We start from the raw sequence: 22,192 nt of genomic DNA, 5'->3' as shown, positions 1-22,192 counted from the left end.
CAACTTTATTCTACTTACCATGTTCTTTCCCCATTCTCCCCCCCATTTTTGAGAACTGTATCTCATCTACCTTGTCGGAGAATACTGTATCCTTTCTTATAACCATGGTTTAGTCTTAGTTCTATAAGTAAATATATATTTAATGCCCCTGATGCATCTTATGTCAGTATCTCTCCAGTGTTTTGGTTGTCTGAAGTTCATTTTCTACTTGGTTCCTCAAGAAAGGCTATAGTGGACCAAAATTCCTTGTCTTTTGCATGAACATGACAGTCTGTGGCCTCCATTTGTGAAAGTCAGTTGGACTTGGTATACACAATCCTTCCATCACATTTTCTTTCCTGCCATATTTTGGATATGTTGTTACTTCACTGTCTCCTGGAATAAACTATGGCTGTCAAACTCTGATGACAATCTAATATTCTTTCCCATATAAGTGACAGCCTTTTTTCTGGAATGATCAAAAGATTTCATTCTTTTTCCTTTGTTCTTATTGTCCTTGATCAAAGGGCAGAAGGGGATGCCCAGTTCCCAGAGGATTATCTGGACACGTTGCCTTCTTATTTCTTTCACTCATAGATGATGTGAAGGGACAGAAAGGTGGCATCAGTCTTCTGAAACATTATGCATTTGTTCCTCTTGTACCTCATGCTTTCTTAGAATGAGGAGTCCTTGGAGTACAATCCAAGACCCTCCCTACACTAACTTCTAGTGAGCTTGCCAACGGAATAAATTTTAAATTGTCAGAAGCTCTGCTGATGACCTTAGAGGCAGAGAAGTGGAAATTCATGGTGAAATGAAATGTAAGGATTATGTGGATTTTCCTTCTCTACATCATGGGTCCCATCCAGACAGCTGGCACTTGCAACATTTTGGTGGACTCAGTGGGAAGCTGAATGGAAGTCCTGCTCAGTGCTCTCTCCAGATGTCCTATAGTAGAGCCATTTCTTTAAAAAATCCTCCTCTACCTTTGAATTCTGGACATATTAGTCACTTTTTTTCTTAAAATGTGGTCCAGAATAAGACTTTCTGCAGTATACTTTTGTGTACTTAGTTCATCTCTCCTCCTCATCTTCACCTTCCCCTATTTAGGATACCTGCTGCTGGTATCTGGGCTTTCTTCTAAGCATTCTGGCTAGCTTTGGGAAAAAGAAAATTCTGACATTCAGGGCTCCTGAAGAAGTCATGCGTGTCATGAACTGATTAGTCCAACCTAATAGTTGTTACCCAAATAGCCGACAACATAAGTTCACATATCACTCCTTATATTCTATCTTTAGAAGAAAACCAGTATAACTGATTTATGCAAAGCAGAAGAATATATATATATATATAGGGGGGAGCATTGTATTGCCTGAGAAAATAAATGGATTAAACTACAGCCTAGTGAATAGTGAAATGGTTATGGCTCATAACTTAGTTTGCTAATTCCCTTAATCTTTCATAAATACAACTATACTTGAGTATTATGGAGACTCTTACAAAGTAGATTATGCAGAGTCTGTAATAAAGTAAAAGTGAAACATAATTTCAATGAAGTCAGCTAAAAAAAAACAAACAAAAAACCCTGGATGTTAAAGGCAGCCACCACCAGTGAGAGGCAGGCTATTCGAAAGTAAAAATACTAAAGAAAGCAAATGGCAAAAGCTAGTAACAATGGTCTCTGCTTTATTTACTCTAAGGCTGGAGTGATTTGGGGAGCCAACCAGTTTTGTCATTATACCAATGAGGCAAGTAGGGCCCAGAGAGTGATCTGCCAGATCACACAATTAGTTAGTAGAAGATTTGGGGTTAGAACTCAGGGTTCTTTGCAACTAGTACTGGACTTTTTCAAAATGACTCTTTTTAATTTTTACTTCTGTTTATATATTTATAGACTCATAAATTGTTAGAGCCATAATTGATCTTAGAGATCATCTAATCCAGCCCACCATTTCCCTACCACACCCTCATTTTATAGGAGAAAGCAAAGCCCAGACACAGATAAGGAATCTGATCGCACAGCTTCTTAGTAAAGAAACATCTTTTTATCATCTCCAATGAAGGCAGAGTTAGTATAAGAGACTGTATGCATAAAATGGAAGTTATTTTGTTTGGTAACCAGATTAAAGTCTGCTTTTAAATACAATCTATTAATTTAATAAATTAAAATAGTCTGGCAACAACAACCACAGAAAGGGATGACTTTCAACAGAACTAAATTTTTCTTTTCAAATTATATAAGTAGTTACCACAAAATTCTTTTAACTAGCAAGCTATGTTCCTGCATTTAAAATGTTACTCATTTATTCACAGCTTCTAAGAGGAAACATTTATATTACAAAACAGTCTCAAACAAATCAGCGGGTTTGATAGAGCAGCAGAGTTATTCACAACTGACTTACGGTCATAAGTTGTCCTCCTTTTTTTCTTGCTTGTGTCTTTCTTTCTATCTGTGTCTAAAGAATATTTGTTCCCTGCCTCACAATTTACTAAAGTTTATTTTTAGAGGCTGAATAATCTGTACTTTGCATGAGACCTTTGTTCTAGTCACAGCAGTTAGACTTAAGAAACTAGTTTTTTTTTTTTTCCACAGTGGTACAGTTTACTTATTTAAGTTGCTAATAATGATATAAAACCAGAAATGTGTATTACTATTGAAAAGAAAAATTAGTAGGATTAAGTCACATAAATAAAAATAAGCTAAAATCTAAAAGCTTTTAAAAAGATTATTTTGTTTTTCCAAAATGTATTGCATAATATATTTCTGTTCTCAAATTAAAATTAATGATTTATAATACAACTCCAATTGTATTATCTAAAGTTTTCATTTATTAAGTACTTTGTGGAAGCAACAAATATTGATATATTGTCTTCCAGTAATTTATAATATTATCTGCATAAATCTTTAGAAAAATATTGTGACAAGGAGTTGTTTACAAAGGCCTACTAGTAAAATATGATGTAAACATGAGCAAACTCATGAGCACGGACAACTTTAAATATTTTGTTTCCTGTAAATTAGATTTGATTTTAATGGATCTGTCATTTTCTCCCTGAATGCAGCTTTTTACTGGGTCTGTATTTAGAAAGAGAGAAAGTTAGAATGTAAATTGAAATAATATTTACTTTTTATTTAATTTTCTCTCTGACATGTATATTGTAGGATGGTTTAAATGAAGCATAGAAAGTTATAGCAACTGGAAGTCTCAATTTCATCTAAAATGATTATGATTATGTAACCAGCTTTAGGAACACATGATTTTGATACTCAATAATAACAGTGATTTAATTTTGTTACCTATAAACATTTATTGAGCACTTATTATATGCCAAGTACAAATATAAACTCTCTAATGTATTTAACTCATTAAATCTTAATAATAACCCTAAGAGCTAGGTCATATTAATATCCCTCATTTTGCAGATGAGAAAACTAAGACAAAGAGTAGTGAAGTAATTTGACCAAAGGCACACAACTGGCAAGTGGCAGAGCTAGGATTCGAGCTAAGCAGGTGCCAGTAACCACTACACTAGGGCAGCGGTTCTCCGAGTGGGGCCTCCAGGTCAGTAGCATCAGCGTTACCTGGAAACACGCTAGAAATAATATTCTTGAGCCATACTTCAGACTTACTAAATTAGAAACTCTAGGGTGGGGTCCAAAAATCTGCGTTTTGACCAGCCCTCCAGGTAATTCTGATGAACACTGTCTTAGTCTGTTGGGCTGCTATAACAAAAATGCCATAGACTGTGAGTAGCTTAAACAACAGACATTTATTTCTCACAGTTTTGGAAGCTGGTGAGTCTAAGATCAAGGTGCTGGCAGATTCAGTTTTTGGTGAGGACCTGCCTGTGGTTCACAGATAGCTATCTTCTCACTGTGTCCTCACATGGCTGAAGAACAGAAAGCTAAAGCAAGCTCTCCTTTCTCTTATAAGGGTACTAATCCCATTTATGAGGGCTCCACACTTAAAACCTAATGGTCTACCAAAGGCCTCACATCCTAAAATCATCACACTGGAGATTAAGATTTCAACATGAATTTGGGGTACACAAACACTCAGTCTATAATACACTAAAGTTTGAGAACTACTGCCTAGATAAAGAAAGCATTGTTCTCTCCCTCGTTCAAAGGCCAACAGTGTAGTGGTAACGGTGGTCATGCAAACACATGATTGCCATCCATCTAGTAAGTGCATTTAAAGAGGAATATATTGGGTAAAGCAATGGTGCAAAGGAGAACGTGAAGGAAAAGGGAAGGTTTTGCTTTTTGATCATTAAGAAATTTGTACTCTAGTTTCAAAGATAGAGGAAGGGTAATCAGTTCAATACTGATAGAGTATGTTGGTTTTGCTTATCTAGAGTTTCAACAAATAGTTCAGATGACTTCCAGTAGTTCTGAACATTTTTGCAGAATCAACATAATCATTGCAGCTACCCTGTATCTTGCCCACCTTCTGGCTATGATTGTGTCTCTTACATGTATATTAGTCTTGGAATTGATGGTTACACATTAGTCAGAAGAGATCTCTCAAAGACACCTAATGATGTATGCTTTTTGCCTAGAAAAATAATTTAGTGTTAGATATTAGAAAGGCCAACCTTCAATAATGGTACCCATTTTACTTATCTATTAAAATCCAAAGTAACTATTGTCTCTTGCTTTGGGATATAACAGAACTGAGCATTACAAGGTACTGTCCTAGCTTGTAATACATAAGTCACTTAACCCATTAGGTGAGTCATCCCCTATTTTTTAGAGCACAGTATTCCAGAAATCCTCATAGTAGTCTTCCAGGCTAAATAAATTCTTTGCACTTTTCATTCTGCTGGAAACAGGGATTAGACATAAAGTAAACAACATGAGCTGTCTATTCTTCATAACATCTTCGAAGAGACGGCCCTGATTTGCACCACTGTTTTCAATCACTTAAAAGGCAATAATTTAATTATGCCATCCTTTATATAAGAACTGCCATTGCTTTCAGTTCCCTTCCAGGCCTGACAAAAATAAATCACTTCAATAAATCCCTTTTTTCTCCCTTTTAGAGACAAGAATAAGTAATGATACCAGTGATCTTCCAAGGACAAAATAAATGTAATGTACTTTGTATAGAAAAGCAAAATATTTCACAAGGCAGTGATTTATTGTGTTATTTAAACAATTTTTCTTGTGTATATGTGAAAAATGTTTAAATGATTTTATATAAGGGCATTTTTAGAGAGGCAGATACTACACTCTGCTTTTGAACTCAAATGCTTGGATAGAGCAGTCTATGTGCCTAGGATGGGCAACAGAATACACCTTAGAAATACACCATCCATAATTTCAGCTCATTGATGGTCATTCCTTTATGACTTTACAAAGAGAAAATATTTTCTAGGGTATCTGAAACAAGTTCTTTCCTCATGTGAAAATAACCACCTAATTCTTTTCTAAGTTCATTTTAAATATTAACAGTATGACACATGGCTTAGACTAAAAGGACATCAGCTTGACTGTATGTAATAGTTGTCATTTTATTAAAGGTTACTCATCTCAATTGACGTTTTTCTTAATGACCCAAGTTACCCAAAAAGACAGTCATGCTCTAATATTACAGTGAATTAAGTCCTTGAGTAAGTGACTCAGCTGTTAAGGCTACAGGGGTCCAACATTACCAAAGTGTGGGCATATAAAACTTAAAATATATGGCAGTTAGCAAATTGATTAGTTAGGGTCCATGTTATGCCAAGTTACCCTTTCTGTTAATTTCTTCATTTACTGGTGCCTCTTAGTAAATGATAAACTATTTTCATGTCAACAAGTCCAACTCAAGGGATTCAACAAGTTCATGGGATCTTTAAAAATAGGTTACACTTTTAAACAGGTGATATGGACCCATTAAAGCTTAATGTTATATTTTATGATAGGTATAATTTTATAATAGAACTGCAAATAACGTACTTTTCAAGTTTTCTGCTGACTTTTACATTCAATCACTGAGAAAAATCCTCCTGTTTGGATCACGTTATTCTGAATTAGGATTATTCATATGGGTGAAATAAACTGGAAAAAAATATAATCTAAGAGAATAGAATTTTTACCTGCTTTAGATATACTTTTATAGGGCACTAATATTTACTGCGTACCTCCTATGTGCCACTTTTGAGCAATTCAAATGCCTTACCTCATTTAATTCTCATAGTTATAGTTCTTATCACTATTATTTGCTTTACTTTTATTTTTCCATAGCACTATCATCATCATCTAATATGCTACACACTTTTCTACATATTTTTCTTATCATCTTCTCCTTCTCCCCCAGCCCTCTCTCCCATTAGGCAGGGATTTTTACGTTTTGCTTACTGCTGTCTCCATAATTCCTAGAATAGTGCCTTGTTCATAAAAGGTGCTAAATAATTTTGGGGGGGATGAATGAATGACTTCCCAATTTACAGATGAAGAGAGGTTAAGGAAGTAACAAAACTAGAATGTGAAAATGGTTTTAGGTGGTCCATATACTCATCTATCCATTCATCCATTTGATGAGTGACTTTAAAGCCCATGAAATTTCCAATATACCACATTGCCTCCAATGCATTTACTATATTGATATAAAAATCAGCATGATAATGACAAGTTTTATCGATTCATTATAAGTTCCCCAAGTATCAGCGTTAGACCAGCAGTTCTTCTCTTTTTGTCCATTGGTAGGTTACCATTTCTTATGATAGTTTATGATTTGTAATTAATTTTGTATAAACATGTCCAAAGTTCAAATGGTATAGAGGCATATATGGAGAAAAGTATCCATCACACACCTTCTCCTACACTAGAACCACCTGGGAAGCTTTACAATTACTGAAGCCTGTGTCCCACCCCATAGATTGCGATTTACTTGATCTGTGGGTATGACCTGGTTTTGGAATTTTTAGAAGAGCCTCAGGACAGACTTTGCTTCAGGTAAAGGTAAAGCAACAAGGACCAAATATAACCTCTTGCCTTAAATAACTAAGAAACACACAAAATATATGAAACAATGCTTTTTTAAATGATACTGGACACAAGGCAAAAAAAGACAGTAATCCCTGAAAGATGGGAAACAAATGAGGTGAGCCCTATGATGGACCCAGCTTACAGTCTGAGAGAGTATCTAGGCCATGGCACAGGGAGGGAGAATATAGGCTGAGCCTGGCAGACTCCCTGAGTTGAGCAGTCAGAGCTGAGAGTTCAATGAGAGCAAACAGTGAGAATCCACAGGACAGACCACAGGAGAAGAGAACGCCAAAGTCCTACAGGGGGGTCCCTCTTGAGTGTTCAGCTGGGAGCTGACCAGCACATGTGTGAGGAAACTACCAGAGGTTGCGGGGAGGGGAGCACCTGAAAAGACTGGAGGCAACAGTACCTAGTGTCCATACAGGGATAAAAATAACGCCTGTTCTAACTAGATGGACTGGAAAATCTTGCAATTTGCAGGGCATTTGATAGAATACTCAGACGGGTTTTGCTTTAATAGTGAGAAAAAAATTAGTCCTAGACTAAACAGTATTCCAGTCCTAGCTAACGCATCTTGAAAGCAAGACCCCAAACGATCACTTATTTCCAAGTAGCTTAACTATATCCTAGAACAAAGCTCAAGAATATTTATAAGAATACAGAAATATCCAGCAACCACCAAGATAAAATTCACGTCGACATCCAATTAAAAATTACCAGAAATGCAAAGTAGAAAAATATAACCCATAAATTAACCAATTGAAAATAACCCAGAACTGACACAGATATTACAATTAGCAGACAAAGACATTAAAACAGTTATTATAACTGTATTCCAAACAGCCAAAAATTAAGTAGAGACACGGAAGAGGCCCAAGTGATCCAAATCAAAATTCTATTATGGTTTATCACAGGATATTGAATCTAGTTCCCTGTGCTATACATTAGGACCTTGTTGTCAAAATTCTAAAGATGAAAACTATAATGTATAAAATGAAAGATACACTGGATGGGACTAATGGCAGATTAGATGTTGCAGATGAAATAATTAGAGAACTTTAAGACACAGCAATAGAAACTATCCAAAATAAAACAGAGAGCAAAGAGAAATTTTTTTAAATTTTAAAAAATTAAGAGTATCAGTGAGTTGTGGGGAAACTAATATAGTCTAATAATAATATAATATAGTCTAATATAATATAGTCTAATATATATAACTAATATAGTCTAATATATGTGTAACTGGAGAACTGGAGCCCCTAAAAGGTGGATGGGGAGATGAAGGAAGAATTATATTTGAAGAAATAATGTTCAAAAATTTTCCAAATTTAATGACAACACAATCCAAAGAGGGCCAACAAACTGAAGCTTAAGAAGCATTAAGAAGTAACACCAAGGCACATCATAATCAAATTGCTCAAAACCAGTGTAGAAAATATTGAAAGCAACCAGGGAATTAAAGACATAGTAGATAAGATAAGGATGACAGCAGATTTCTTGTCAGAAACAAAGTAACTGAGGAGACAGTGGAGCAACATTTCTAAAAGTGCAGAAAGAAAAAAGTCTGCTCACCTAGAAATTTATACCCAGCAAAAATGTTAAAAAAAAAAAAAAAAAAAAGCGGCTTTCCTGGCGGCACAGTGGTTGAGAGTCCGCCTGCCGATGCAGGGGACATGGGTTCGTGCCCCGGTCCGGGAAGATCCCACATGCCGCGGAGCGGCTGGGCCCGTGAGCCATGGCCGCTGAGCCTGCGCATCCGGAGCCTGTGCTCCGCAACGGGAGAGGTCACAACAGTGAGAGGCCCACGTATTGCAAAAAAGAAAAAAAAAAAAAAAGCAAAATGAAGACTTTTTTCAGACACACAAAATTGCACTACAGATATGTTAAAGGAAGTCCTTCAGGTAGGAGAATTATATCAGATGTCAACCTAGATCTACGCAAAGGAATGAAGGACAGTGGGAATGGTAACTACAAGAATAAGTAGATCAATTTTTTTCAAATTATTCAAATCTTTTAAAACATAATTCACTGTTTAGACAAAAAAATAACAGTGTAGTGTGGCGTTTCTGTAAAAGTAAAATGTCTGACAAGAATGATACAGAGGTTAGAAGAGAGAAATAAAAGTAATGTTATTGTGAGTCTTATACTTAAAGTGGTAACTATCACTTGCCAAGCAGATTGTGACGTGTTAAAGATATTTACTGTGAACACTAAATCAACCACTAAAAAACCAAAAGTTATAAATAATAAACAAACCAACAAAGGAGATGAAATGGAATTATAAAATATAACCTAAAAGAAGGCAAAAAGAGGAAGAAGATTTTTTTTGACAAAGATGCAGTGGTAATTCAGTGGAGACGGGGTCATCTCTTCAATGAATAGTGCTGGAATAGTTGGCTATCAATAAGCAAAAAATGAACATCCATCCATACCTCATGCTTATACAAAATTAGCTCAAGGCAAATTATATATCATTATGTGAAACCTAAAACTATAAGAACTTCTAGAAAAAAAAATTAAGAGAAACATTTTTTTTTTTTTTTTGTGGTACACGGGCCTCTCACTGTTGTGGCTTTTCCCGTTGCGGAGCACAGGCTCCGGACGTGCAGGCTCAGTGGCCATGGCTCACGGGCCTAGTCGCTCCGTGGCATGTGGGATCTTCCCAGACCGGGGCACAAACCCGTGTCCCCTGCATCGGCAGGCGGACTCTCAACCACTGCGCCACCAGGGAAGCCCAAGAGAAACTTTTATGGTCCTGGTTTAGGTAAAGATTCTGGGATAGTATAGCAAAAGCATCCATAAAATTGCAAACAATAAATTGGACTTTATAAAAATTAAAAACTTCTGCTGTTTAAAAGACACGGTTAAAGATGAAAAGGCAAGCCACAGCCTGGGAGAAAATATTTGCAAGTCATACATCCTATAAGGACAAGCATCCCGAATATATATTGAAATCTCAAAACTCAATAATAAGGAAACAACCTAATTTTTTAAATGAACAAAATATTTGAACAGTTTTACCACAGTTGATATACAGAAGCAAGTAAGCACATAAAAAGATGAGCAACATCTTAGTCATTACGGAAACGCAAATTAAAACTATGATGACATACTAGTACCTGTGTATTAGAATAGCTACAATTAAAAAGACTGATCACACCAAGTGTTGGTGAGAATGTGGAGGAATGGAACTCTCATACACTGCTGAGTGGGAATACTAAAATAAATGATACAACTGCTTTGGAAAATAGGTTGGCAGTTTCTTAAAAAATTACACATATACCGACCATACGATCCAGCCATTCCACTCCTAGGCATTTTCCCAAAAGAATAGAAATCATATGTATATTTAAAAATACATATTAATATATGCAGCAGCGTCATGTGTAACAGTTAAAAACTAGAAACAACACAAATGTCCATCAGCAGATAAACAGGTAGACTATAGTATGTCCATACAATAGAATGCTACTCAGAATAAGAAAGAATGAACTATTAATATGTGAATCTCAAAGTAACTGAGCCAGATAAAAAGATACACATAAGGTATGATTTCATTTTTATAAAATTTTAGAAGACACAAACTAATGTGTAGGAACAGAAATCATACTAGTGTTTTCCTTGGAAAAGTATGTTGGGGTGGAGACCAGGGAGCATGATGGGCATGAGGAAACTTTTGGAGGTGTTACATACATTTATTATCTCACTTGTAGTGGTGGTGTCACTGGTCACGTAAGCCCAAATCAATCAAACTGTACAATTTAAATATATGCCACTTACTGTACATTAATTTTACCTCAATATAGTTGTTGTTTTTTAAGATCTTTAGGTAACTCAAGTGTATTTGGGACGAATTTGGGAATCATTGCTCCAGTAGGTCCCTAGTTCCACACTACAGAGACAACCTATTCTAGGCAGCTTCCTATTCTGGAAATTGGAATATTCTGGAAATATTGTGCATATACAAACATACATATTTCTTGTTTTAAATTCACAAATGGTAGCAAACTTTATACCCTGTTCTGTACTTAACTTTTTTCACTTAATATGTCTTGGTGATCATTCCATATCAATAAATATGGAATGGCCTCATTTTTTTAAACACCTACATGTTAATCCACTGGATCTGGATTTTGCCTGATCCCAGTGATTTTGGCTACATGAGGTGGTACTGTATGCTTATTTTAAAACCTTTAGGAGTAAAGATATAACTTGAATAGTTGTTAGAATTAATTTTTCTTTTAGGCATACCTTTAAGTCTTCATTTGCATGCTATATGACACAATGCTTTAATCTGTGTGAGTATACAAGCTTTCTAGAACACCAAATTCACTATTAGTATTTTTTCACAGGTAAAGTCTGTATATCTCTGTGAAATGTTGACAAGTATTACATTTTGAAAAGTTATTATGACATTTTATTTGCTTTCCTTATCCTCTCAAGATGAAATTTGGTGTTCTGTTTGTCCTTTATTCAACACACTTTTTAAAAATCCTTTTTTTGTCCTTTGGTGGTTAATTTGGTGTTGGTCTTTAGGCCACAGCTATTCTTGGAGATGTATACTGTATAAGCTAACCTGTTACCAACTTCCATTTTTGGCAAAGAAATCATTTGGCTAAACTCTAGCTGGGGGCTTCCCAGGTGGTGCAGTGGTTAAGAATCCACCTGCCAATGCAGGGGACACGGGTTCAAGCCCTGGTCTGGGAAGATCCCATGCCGTGGAGCAACTAAGCCTGTGCGCCACAACTACTGAGCCTGCGCTCTAGAGCTGGCGAGCCACAACTACTGAGCCCGTGTACCACAACTACTGAAGGCCGCATGCAACAACTACTGAAGCCTGTGTGCCTACAGCCTGTGCTCCGCAACAAGAGAAGCCGCCGCAATGAGAAGCCCATGTACCACAACAAAGAGTAGCCCCTGTTCACTGCAACCAGAGAAAGCCTGTGCAGAGCAATGAAGACCCAATGCAGCCCAAAAAATTAATTAATTAATTTTTTAAAAAAACCTCTTATCTGGTGTTTTTCTCTCTTAATGGCAGCAGGTTGAACTGGCAAATCCCAAAATAATTTTTGTTTTTAAAGTTAACAAGACTCTTTAGTTTTTAGACTATATTGCAAGAGAAAGACCATCTACAAAGACAATGCACCAATTTATTTGGGGGCTTAAATTCCCTAGTGGCCCTTTATGTGTCCTTCATAGGTTTTCCATAATTTTCAGTCTTAAAGCAACAAGAATCTCAAAGTGGCCATTATCCATACTACCCATATTGTCATATACTCTATGCACTTACTAGGTTTATTAGTGAACATTGAGTCTTTTTTATGACTAATGATATTCTGAACTTTGGGCCAGTATTTTATCAGATGTTCAATCAGTGCAGTTCGTATCAGGTGAGTATTTGTTTTGTATTCATTAGCTGATGAAGTCACAGGATTGCAGCTGTTTGTAGTAAATTCACCAGTCATTTTTTCACATCATTAAATTCCATATTCCTATGGTCAGGTTTTATAGCTCCTTGTTCACCTTTGACCCTAATTTTGTAGAATTTCAGGGAATTGTCCTTATCCTGTCCAGTTAGGTTTCTTGTATTTATATGCCTGAGGTCATGTTTCTGAGGCATCTACAATGAAATAAACGTACATGTTTTGAATGTTATCTTTCCCTGAAGTGTTGGTATTTTTTAAAAATATTTTTAAAATTAATTAATTTATTTATTGGGCTGTGTCGGGTCTTAATTGCGATGTGCGGGCTCTTCGTTGTAGTGCTCGGGCTTCTCTCTAGTTTTCTAGAACACTAGAAACGTGTGGCCTGTGGGTTTTCTCTTCTCTAGTTGTGGTGCATGGGCTCTGTAGTTTGTGGCACGCGGGCTCTCTAGTTGAGACGCGTGAGTGAGCTCAGTAGTTGTGGCATGTGGGCTTAGTTGCCCTAGAATGTGGGATCTTAGTTCCACGACCAGGGATAGAAACTGCGGCCCCTGCATTGGAAGGCGGATTCTTTACTGAAGTGGTGGTCTTTTGGCTGATAAAATGGTTTTACTGACTGGTAAATCATCTTTAAGACTCCTCTCCTTCTCTGAGTACTTAGCTTTTTAGTTTACTCAGGATGTGTCACTCTCTAATCTAGGGAAAGTGTGGAGAGCCTGATTCAAAAGCATTCCTATGCCCGCTCACCCATCCGTACCTATGGAGGAGAAGAGGATGTGCTGGGGGATGAGGTTCAGACAACACAAAATCGAGGTAAGACCGCTTCTGGGCTATGCAACTGCTGGACAGGGAGGTGATGAGACTTCTAGCCCTCAGGGAAGAGACTGCCCCAGAGTATTTCAGTAGCCTCTTCAGGAAGGGACAGCCTGAGGCTGATCATTATTTTGTCTTTGCATCTTAAGTGATTATGCTGCCTAAAGCCTTCCTGTAGTTTGTTTTCCAGTAAAAGGACATTGAGCCTCTGAGTCAGGGCCCAGGAGTTATTTGTCTGTGATCTACTACCAAAGAGCTATTTGGACTTAGCTTTAGTCTTTCTCAACCTCAGTTTTACAATCTGAAAATCAGGGAATATATCTGTTTTACTTATATCAGGAATATCTTATTAGGATCAATGACTAGAATGGAAAACACTTTTAAAAAGAAGATTCTCCTAGTGAACACATTGTGTAGAGACGGTGGCCCAGGTGGTGAGAGTAGGGGAATACTATAAAGTTCCTTTGCTGCAGATGTTCATAGAGGAGCCCTCTGCATCTGGGAGGCCAGAGCAAAGAAACCAGAGGAGGGTGCCCAGGCACAGGGATGTTCACATGGGGAGAGTCCTCTGTCATATTTTTATGTCCATGATATGGAATAGCATAAACAGTCAGAACATATGATACCTCATAGCTATGTCCAGATGAGCTACTAGTAATTATACAACTGGAAAATTCAGTGTCAAATTTTGTTTAACCTTCTGGATACTGTGATATAAGAAAAACTTACTCTTGCAACTTGTCAAATATCTAATAAAATATTATGGACGCTAAGCTGTCATTCCTGATAGTTTGTAATGATGTATATTACCATTATTACTTAGTATATTATTATATACTAAATATATGATACAGTATACATATATATTTTATTTTGTATTGTGACAATTTGTTCTTTTCTATTGATGTGGCTTCTCATCTTGCTCAGTACTATGCTATTTTCATAAATGCATTATTTTGTTTTTATAACATGATAACATATTTTTATATCTGGTAGGGAAAAGCTATCCTTGTTATAATTTTTAAAAAATTTTAAATTCTGTCATTATTTGTCCTGATAATTTTGAGAATCGAGTTGAAGAGGGAAAAAACATTGGCATTTCATTGGCTTTACACTCAACCAATAAATTAATTTGGGAATAAATGACTTTTAAAAAATTTTTATTTTTCATCCAGAAATATGGCATGTGTCTCCAATTATTAAAATCTTTCCTTACATCTCTATTTCAATAGAGTCGTGTGAAAAATTTCAAATAAGTATCATGTATTTCTTTTTAGAGTAATTTCTAAGTATTTATGCTTTATTTTTGACACTGCTTATTGTTTCCACATAACTCAGCTATGCTGAGTAGAGCTGGCATATTAAAATGTGTTTGGATCTTGTGTATCTGTCTTAAATGTAATCAACATAGTAAATGTTCTCATTATTTCCAAAAGAAAAGAGTTACAGAAGCTAAAGAAAAAAAAGAAAAACAGTCTTGTGGGTTTTCATACTGGCTTTGGAAACCAGGTAGCTTTGTTGAGGCTTGTCTGTCCAGCCTTACTTATAGGGATGCTACAGAGGTTAGGATGGATATCAGCTATTTGGAAGTCCTTTAAAGGGAATCAGGTCATTACCTTCAGGCAGGTTGCTAGTGTTTTGGCCACTCTCAGGGAGTATGCAGGCCATCTATTAAGTCAGTAAATTCTCTTTTCCATATATGGTATAAATGATATATTCTTGTGTGGAAAGCTAGATATGCCTCATGATTGACCTGTCTCTCTTTTAAATTATAGATCTATTACATAATTTTAAAAATAAAATTGACCCTTACAGATAATGTAATTCTTTTTTTTTTAACATCTTTATTGGAGTATAATTGCTTTACAATGTTGTGTTAGTTTCTGCTGTATAACAAAGTGAATCAGCTTTACATATACATATATCCCCATATCTCCTCCCTCTTGTGTCTCCCTCCCACCCTCCCTATCCCACCTCTCTAGGTGGTCACAAAGCATGAGCTGATCTCCCTGTGCCATGCGGCTACTTCCTACTAGCTGTCTATTTTACATTTGGTAGCGTATATATGTCCATGCCACTCTCTCACTTCGTCCCAGCTTACCCTTCCCCCTCCCCGTGTCCTCAAGTCCATTCTCTACGTCTGCGTCTTTATTCCTGTCCTGCCCCTAGGTTCTCCAGAACCTTTTTTTTTTTAAGATTCCATATATATGTGTTAGCATACGGTATTTGTTCAGATAATGTAATTCTTGATTTGCACACTGGAGTAGAGTTTCCAGTCTAATGAGACTTTTTTTTCCTTTCAGGATCAGCCTTTACAACATCTGATAATTTGTCTCTCAGTTCCTGGGTATCATCTTCATCCAGTTTTCCTGGATTTCAGCACCCACAGTCCCTGACTGCTCTTGGCACCAGCACAGCATCCATAGCGACACCCATTCCTCACCCTATACAGGGCTCTCTGCCACCATATAGCCGACTTGGGATGCCTCTAACCCCATCGGCCATTGCCAGCTCCATGCAAGGGAGTGGCCCGACATTCCCCTCATTCCACATGCCCCGGTATCATCACTACTTTCAGCAGGGGCCCTATGCTGCTATCCAAGGACTGCGCCATTCCTCTGCTGTGATGACGCCATTTGTATGACTCTTCTAAAAATAGGAGAATCCAGATCCACAATGTGCAAATGGGTATGGAAATATAAGACAGGGTTGGGTGGGTGGGATGTGGGGTGTTGGAGCCGGGGCTCTCCAGGAGACATGGGACCTATTAGAGAGGAGAGCTGGACTCACAATAAAACCAACCACTGAGGGAAAGCACCATGGACCAGGATTCATCTGTAGTGGGGGACATCTTTTGGCTTTGAGAGAGAATCAGTGTAAAGTTCTTAGCCAGCCTAAGTCCTGCAACTATTGGATATCAATGTACCAAGAAAGTTTAATAATACAAGGCAGATGAATCTTAAGATGCATTATTCCTAGTGGTTAAAAATGCTGTGTCAATGCAGTAATGTATAAAGTCAACATGTATAGGTTTTCTTTCTACTTTCCACAGGTTAAAAGAATCTTCAAAGAGGCAATACTATATAACATACCATAATGCATAATGACTAACTGAAGTCCATTTCTCCCTATAGAAATGAGAGCCAATAGAGAAGTATTTGTAGTGCTGTAGCTTAAGCATGTTTAGTTTTCCTTTGTGTTAGTTTGCTGAGGAAGGAGCTGAGATAATGCTAATGCATCCTAATTTGTGGATGAATAGGTGGTAATGACTTCACAAAGTTCTTTCTGTAATATTGAAGGGCCAGTACCTGACAAGTTCTTTTTCACAGTCTTTTCTTTCTTTCTAATTCTCTTTCTTGCAATTACTTGCCATTTATGTAGGAAAAATCTTCCATGTACGAATAAAACTGAGGTTTTATTTTTCTGGGCTGCATTCTAAATACACTGCTGATTTATTCACTGAGGGACACTTTAAAGTCTCTACACCTTGGCGCATGAGACTTTCTTTCACTACAATAAAAAGATGGTTGCCCTATTTTAAAAGGAATTTTTCTGCTGTGGGTACCAAAGCTCCCTTCATTTTTACTTCAGCTTTGGGAGACTTTATGGATGTTAAAATGCACCAGGCCAAATTCTCATTTTCAGTAAATCTGCTTTGTTGTTTGATTAGCTGCTGCCACTGACTGACAAGGATTTATGAATGACCATTCTAAATGCCCATATAGCCACCACTTAACCTTTGGTCACGAATAGGTATGTGTCCATCTATATGATTGGCCCTTTTTTCTCACTGTATTACATTCAGTAATTCTACCATTTTTCTAGGTGCATGAAATTGCATGTTAACTCAATGACACCCTGACTGAAACATTGGAAGTGCTTATAAGTAAATCTAAAGGATTTATCCACTTTATTTTCAACTCTTGCTATCTTCTTAAGCCTTCTTTTAATATTTATAATAGTAATTAACTATATTGTAGTTATATATAATTTCTGTATTATTTTTGAGCCATATATATCTAAGCATTTACAATCAGGGTAGTACATTTGGCATTTTGCAACAGTTCATTTCTCTAATAACAGAGGTTTAATGAAATTTGTAGTCCTTCAATTTTAGATATAATGCATTCTAGCTATAGAATTTAACCTGTCTTCTTCACAAAGCTCCCCAATATTCTTAATTTTTAATGTAATATTCATTCTACTTCATTCTGACTACAAAAGTATTGAATGTGTTCAAAGAAATGGGAAATCTTGCTGCTGAGAGTAGAGGTGTATTTGGAAGTCAAATGTAATATACTTATCACATAAAACTCAAGTGGGATTTTATTTGGTTGTTTTAATGTTAGGCTTTTCCATATCAAATGACTTTCTTGGGCATTTCCAGCCTGTGAAACAAGGTATAATTGGCACAGCCTGTCTAAGTGATGCTATTGTTGGACCTTGCAATTGACTTTCTCCACTGTATTCCAAGGTTTGGTTATGGAGAAGCACCAGCTGCGTTAACCAAACATCTCAAAGTCCTATGGCAGACACGGTAGGCTTATTTCTAACTTCTTCCATGTTATGCTATAATATTCACAGGTAGTTTGTTTTCAGACACAGCACAGATGTGCGTTTCTTTAAAAAAGTAGTATGCATAATGTTTAAAGTACATATCCACAGAGCTTAGGATGGGGATTTAATGTTTAATAGTTGGCCTGTTGTCAGTGCTTTTAATACAGAGTACTGCTACTTAAAGCAAGAATAACAAAAGTAAATACTATTTTACATGATACTACTTAATACCCTAATAAATGACTGGTCTACTAAAGCAAATCCATATCTGAATTTTCTTTTCAACAAGCATGAAAGGATCATTTTAATACTATTTTGACATTTTTCCCAATTGGTGTGTCTCAAAAGTAGGTTTATATATTTTTGTTAAATATGGTTTTATGCTAGTACGTCCTGAATTCATAACTTTATTTTGTAATTAATCAACATAAGACTAAAAATAAATAGCACGCTTAGAGAAGAGCAAAGACTAAGACACCAAAGCATGCTCTTGGAAAATCACACCTGGAATTCTTGGATACACTTTTTAAGTATCTGGTATTATTTGAACAAGAAAGAAGAAGCACAGGTGAAATGGAGCTTAACCTGGTCAGTCACTCTAGTCATGGAAACCAGGGGTAGATATATGACCCCACCAGGGTTCTTCTGAGCTCTTCTGCTTGTTGATTATTACTTAACCCCTTGGGTATTTAACATTTAAAACTCTAAAGTCTATTTTACCAAAAACAATTGCAAGAACTAGATAACTAGGGACAAAGCCAACTGAATAATAAAGAGCATGAGTTATGGTATATTTGGAATAAATTCAGGGTCCCCCCCAGGTATATTACAGTATTAAAAAGCCTGGCTAACGTATGGTGCTGCTAAAAAGCGGCCCTGCCAGAATGGCTTTATCTAACCCAAAAGAATTAATTCATAACTTAGTAGATTCTACATATGTGATATGTTTTGAAAATGTTTATCAATAATTCTGAGTAAGCTCATTTATTTCTTTTACTTAGTAAGTCTTCCCCCCCTCCTCTGTCCACCCTTGGCAGTATAAAGATAAACATATCCAGTTTGTATCCAACATATCACAAATTATTAGGTAACAAGGTCTACATTAATGAATTTATATTACATTGCTGGTCCTTTTGAGTTTATAACAATGGTATGTTGTCTTAAAGGTCTACCACCATTTCTGGTAGGTGGGCACAGAGTAGGAGATATTAAGACACTTCCTGATTATGATGCATCATCTACTAAACACCCTGTGTAAAAGTCACATTGACTTCGTGGGATATTCCAAACCCTCCTCTCCATCCTTATCCACATCTCTGTAGTTGCACTTCTCTAGCCACAATGCCCCACCCTGGGGGGATAAAAAGGAAACCCTCTAAAAGCCCAAGAATAAGTATTCTTAGAAGCAAAGCATCTTCATCCCATACTGCCTATGAATTTTTCATAGAGATATTAGGATATTTATCCCAATTCTGAATTTCACATTAGCTTTTCAGGCTGTCCTGCTTATATTTAAGCTGAATTATACTAAGAAAACTGAGCTTCAAATAAGGTAAATGGAGTGACTTTACCACCTCATTAAAAACACAGTCAAACTCAAGCCATGACTCAGTAACTAAAGTTCAAAAAGTCAGTTATGTAATGTACAGGATCAAATATGGCAAGAAAAACAATATTTTTACTCAATCTTCCATTGACCAAGTAAGGAAAACTGTTTTCATTATTAAATGTGTATGGAATTGATAATTACTACAAACAAAACAATATTATACTATAAATTTAGACTGGACAGAAATGAAGCACTGGACAGAAAAAATTTTCAGCTGGCTCCTTTAGAGAGCTAGGCTTGGGTGGAGGATGGATTTTATAAATTTTTATATTATTTCAGAATGTAAGGATTTTATGTAACAAGCAAAGGGAAGGTTAAAAACTCTTAAAATTTTAGGAAATCATAACATTCTTTCTTCACTACTATTCCATGCCAGTTATAAAATATTCCAATACTTAGCTTTCTTCAGCATGCTTAAATATGCAAAGGTTCATTTATAAATATTTGATAGACAAATAATCCATAAGTATTCTCTGGCCCTTATTTCTCTGTCTCTCCCTTAGATAATTCCAACCTCCTCCCGTGATAATAAGAAAATAAAAACATTTTGGTGAAATAGTACATCTGGACAAAAAATACAGCTTGTTGTATTTTACTTCTGGTACATTAAAATACTTTATTTAGTTGTTGTTTTTCTTAGTTTCAGAAACCTAAAAGAAGGTCTTCTATTTCCAAAAGGATAAAATTGGATCTAGCCTCTTCAGTAGACTCTATCACAGTTCTATTGTTTGCTGTGTTCATTTGCTTAAGGAATTGCGTGAGAACAGTCACTGTAATGAAGTGTGTGTGCTGGGGGTGGTGGGAAGGGCATGGGAAATGTTTTATGAAAAAAGAAGTTATAAGCCTAATACTATAAAGTAACATCTAATGAAGTTCTTTTTAAGTGCAATATATTTATTTCTGCTAGAAATGTATTATCAACATTATGTAATATTTGAAGCATTACATGTTATTTGTAAACAGCTTAAAATTATATATTACCCAAAATTGTACAAAAGTACAAATGTGTGGATGTTAATTTCTTTCATTAAATATGATGTGTTTCGATATACATGCACACATTTACACCTTTCATTATCTCACACACTTTGTGACTTTTGGTACCCATTTCCTCACCTGAAAAAAAAAAAAAGAGGAGGATTAGGTAAGATCAGGGGATCATAACTGGCCACTCCCAGGCCAGACACAACACACAGCAGTTGTGGTTTTGTCACAGGGCTGTGGTTTTGTCTTTAGTCGTACTTGAAAGTCTTTAGAGAGGACATTGCTCTCAAGTTGCCACCAGTTCCCATATTCCTACACTCCCTTTCACTCATTCACTCTACCTGATGAACCTTTAGAAGCGCCAGTGTTCGCACTTTTCTGTTCTGAATGATACCGAAGACTCCATAAAGCTTAAAGAACTCCTACCTCTCATTCCAGTCATGACCTCTTGGATGTGCTGTAATATTACACAAAGCAGACTGACACAAAATAAGATTAGCCAAATTCAAAGTCTTAATCCTTCTTCCGTGTAACAGTCCTTCAAAATGCTCGACGTTATCAAACCTTCTGCTTTCAGAAGTCTGCTCTATTACCCTTAATATTTTGTGCATGCCAAACACCAACCTTTAAAAATCTTCTATTTGGAATAATTACAAGCTTATAGAAAAGTTGCAAGAACTGTACAAAGAAACTCTGTATACTCTCTACCCAGATTCACCAATTGTTAACTTTTTGCCCCATTTATCATTTGCTTTCATACTGAATAGTCAACGCATACACACACACACACACACACACACATACACACACACACACAAAAATTGTTTTTCTGAACATTTGATAGTAAGCTTCACACATCATGCCCTATTATCCCTATAGTAAGCTTCACATATCATGCCGCATTATCCCTAAGTAATTCAAAGTCTATTTCCTAAAATCAAGAAGATTCCAGTACATATCTATAGTAGAATTAGCAAGTTCAGGAAAGTTAACAATGGTACAGTACTGTGATTTACCATCTGTACTCCAATTTTGTGAAATGACGCCAATGATGTCCTTTGTAGCATATATTTTCTTTCAGTAAGAAGTATCAGATCCAGTTCAGAATCACTTACTGCATTTAGCTGTCAAGTTTCTTTAGTCTCCTTTAATCTGGTACTTATTATTCCTCAGCCTTTGTCTTTCATGGCAAAAGAATTCCTATTTTTCAATGGCTTATAATTTATTACTATCCTTAGTTATCTTGATACTCAAATCATCCCAGATTTGGTCACTGGGAGCCCCTTAAATTGGCTCCTGTGTCCCCTTGACATGCCCTAATTTACTTTTTTTTTTAAGTTCTTCTTCAATTTCTGGCATAACACACTGTTCCAGGCTCATCTTGTACCCTTCCTGCCTCAGCCCTGTAATCAACAGTTTCTACCAGGAGCCCAGATTTTTAGTTGGGAAACTGTATTAGTAACCAATATCTGGGTGCCAGATGTGCTCATTGTCATATGTTTCTAGGCCTTTTCAGCTGACAGTGTTAGGAATGTATATATATATGTAAGCACACATGTTCAAATATACGTGTGTGTGTGTGTATAAAATGTATTAGAAATCATGAGTTTATGCTGGTATCTCCAATTCCAATGTTCTCCCATAGGATCTTTTTTTCCATGCTTCGCCCCATTCCATATCTGTATTTGCTTTCTTCCACAATGAGAACCCTGGCTCCCAACAACATCAACATATTTATTTACTCAATTCTACTATATACCCCAAATAATTTCATATTGCTTCTTTCATACAACTACAATAAACCTTCTAAAAAGAGTTCAGGATTTGTTTGCAGCTGTTTACCCTGCTACT

The 22,192-nt window shown here is 36.3% G+C and overlaps 1 protein-coding gene across 1 annotated transcript in view; it reads left to right on the top strand.

Moving 5' to 3' along the window:
* TBX20 (T-box transcription factor 20) overlaps window positions 1-16,032 on the top strand; it is a 51,127-nt gene extending 35,095 nt beyond the window's left edge. Inside the window, exons 7-8 of the mRNA XM_065884003.1 lie at window positions 13,079-13,191; window positions 15,495-16,032. Coding sequence (XP_065740075.1) covers window positions 13,079-13,191; window positions 15,495-15,835 — 454 coding nt within the window. The 3' untranslated portion in view covers window positions 15,836-16,032. The remainder of the gene's footprint in view (window positions 1-13,078; window positions 13,192-15,494) is intronic.
* The last annotated feature ends 6,160 nt before the right edge of the window (window positions 16,033-22,192 follow it).

Source organism: Phocoena phocoena, chromosome 9, assembly GCF_963924675.1.
Source record: "Phocoena phocoena chromosome 9, mPhoPho1.1, whole genome shotgun sequence".
NCBI classification, from domain to species: Eukaryota; Metazoa; Chordata; class Mammalia; order Artiodactyla; family Phocoenidae; genus Phocoena; species Phocoena phocoena.
Note: the sequence above shows the minus strand (reverse complement) of the source record. Positions and strands in the feature narration are given on the sequence as shown.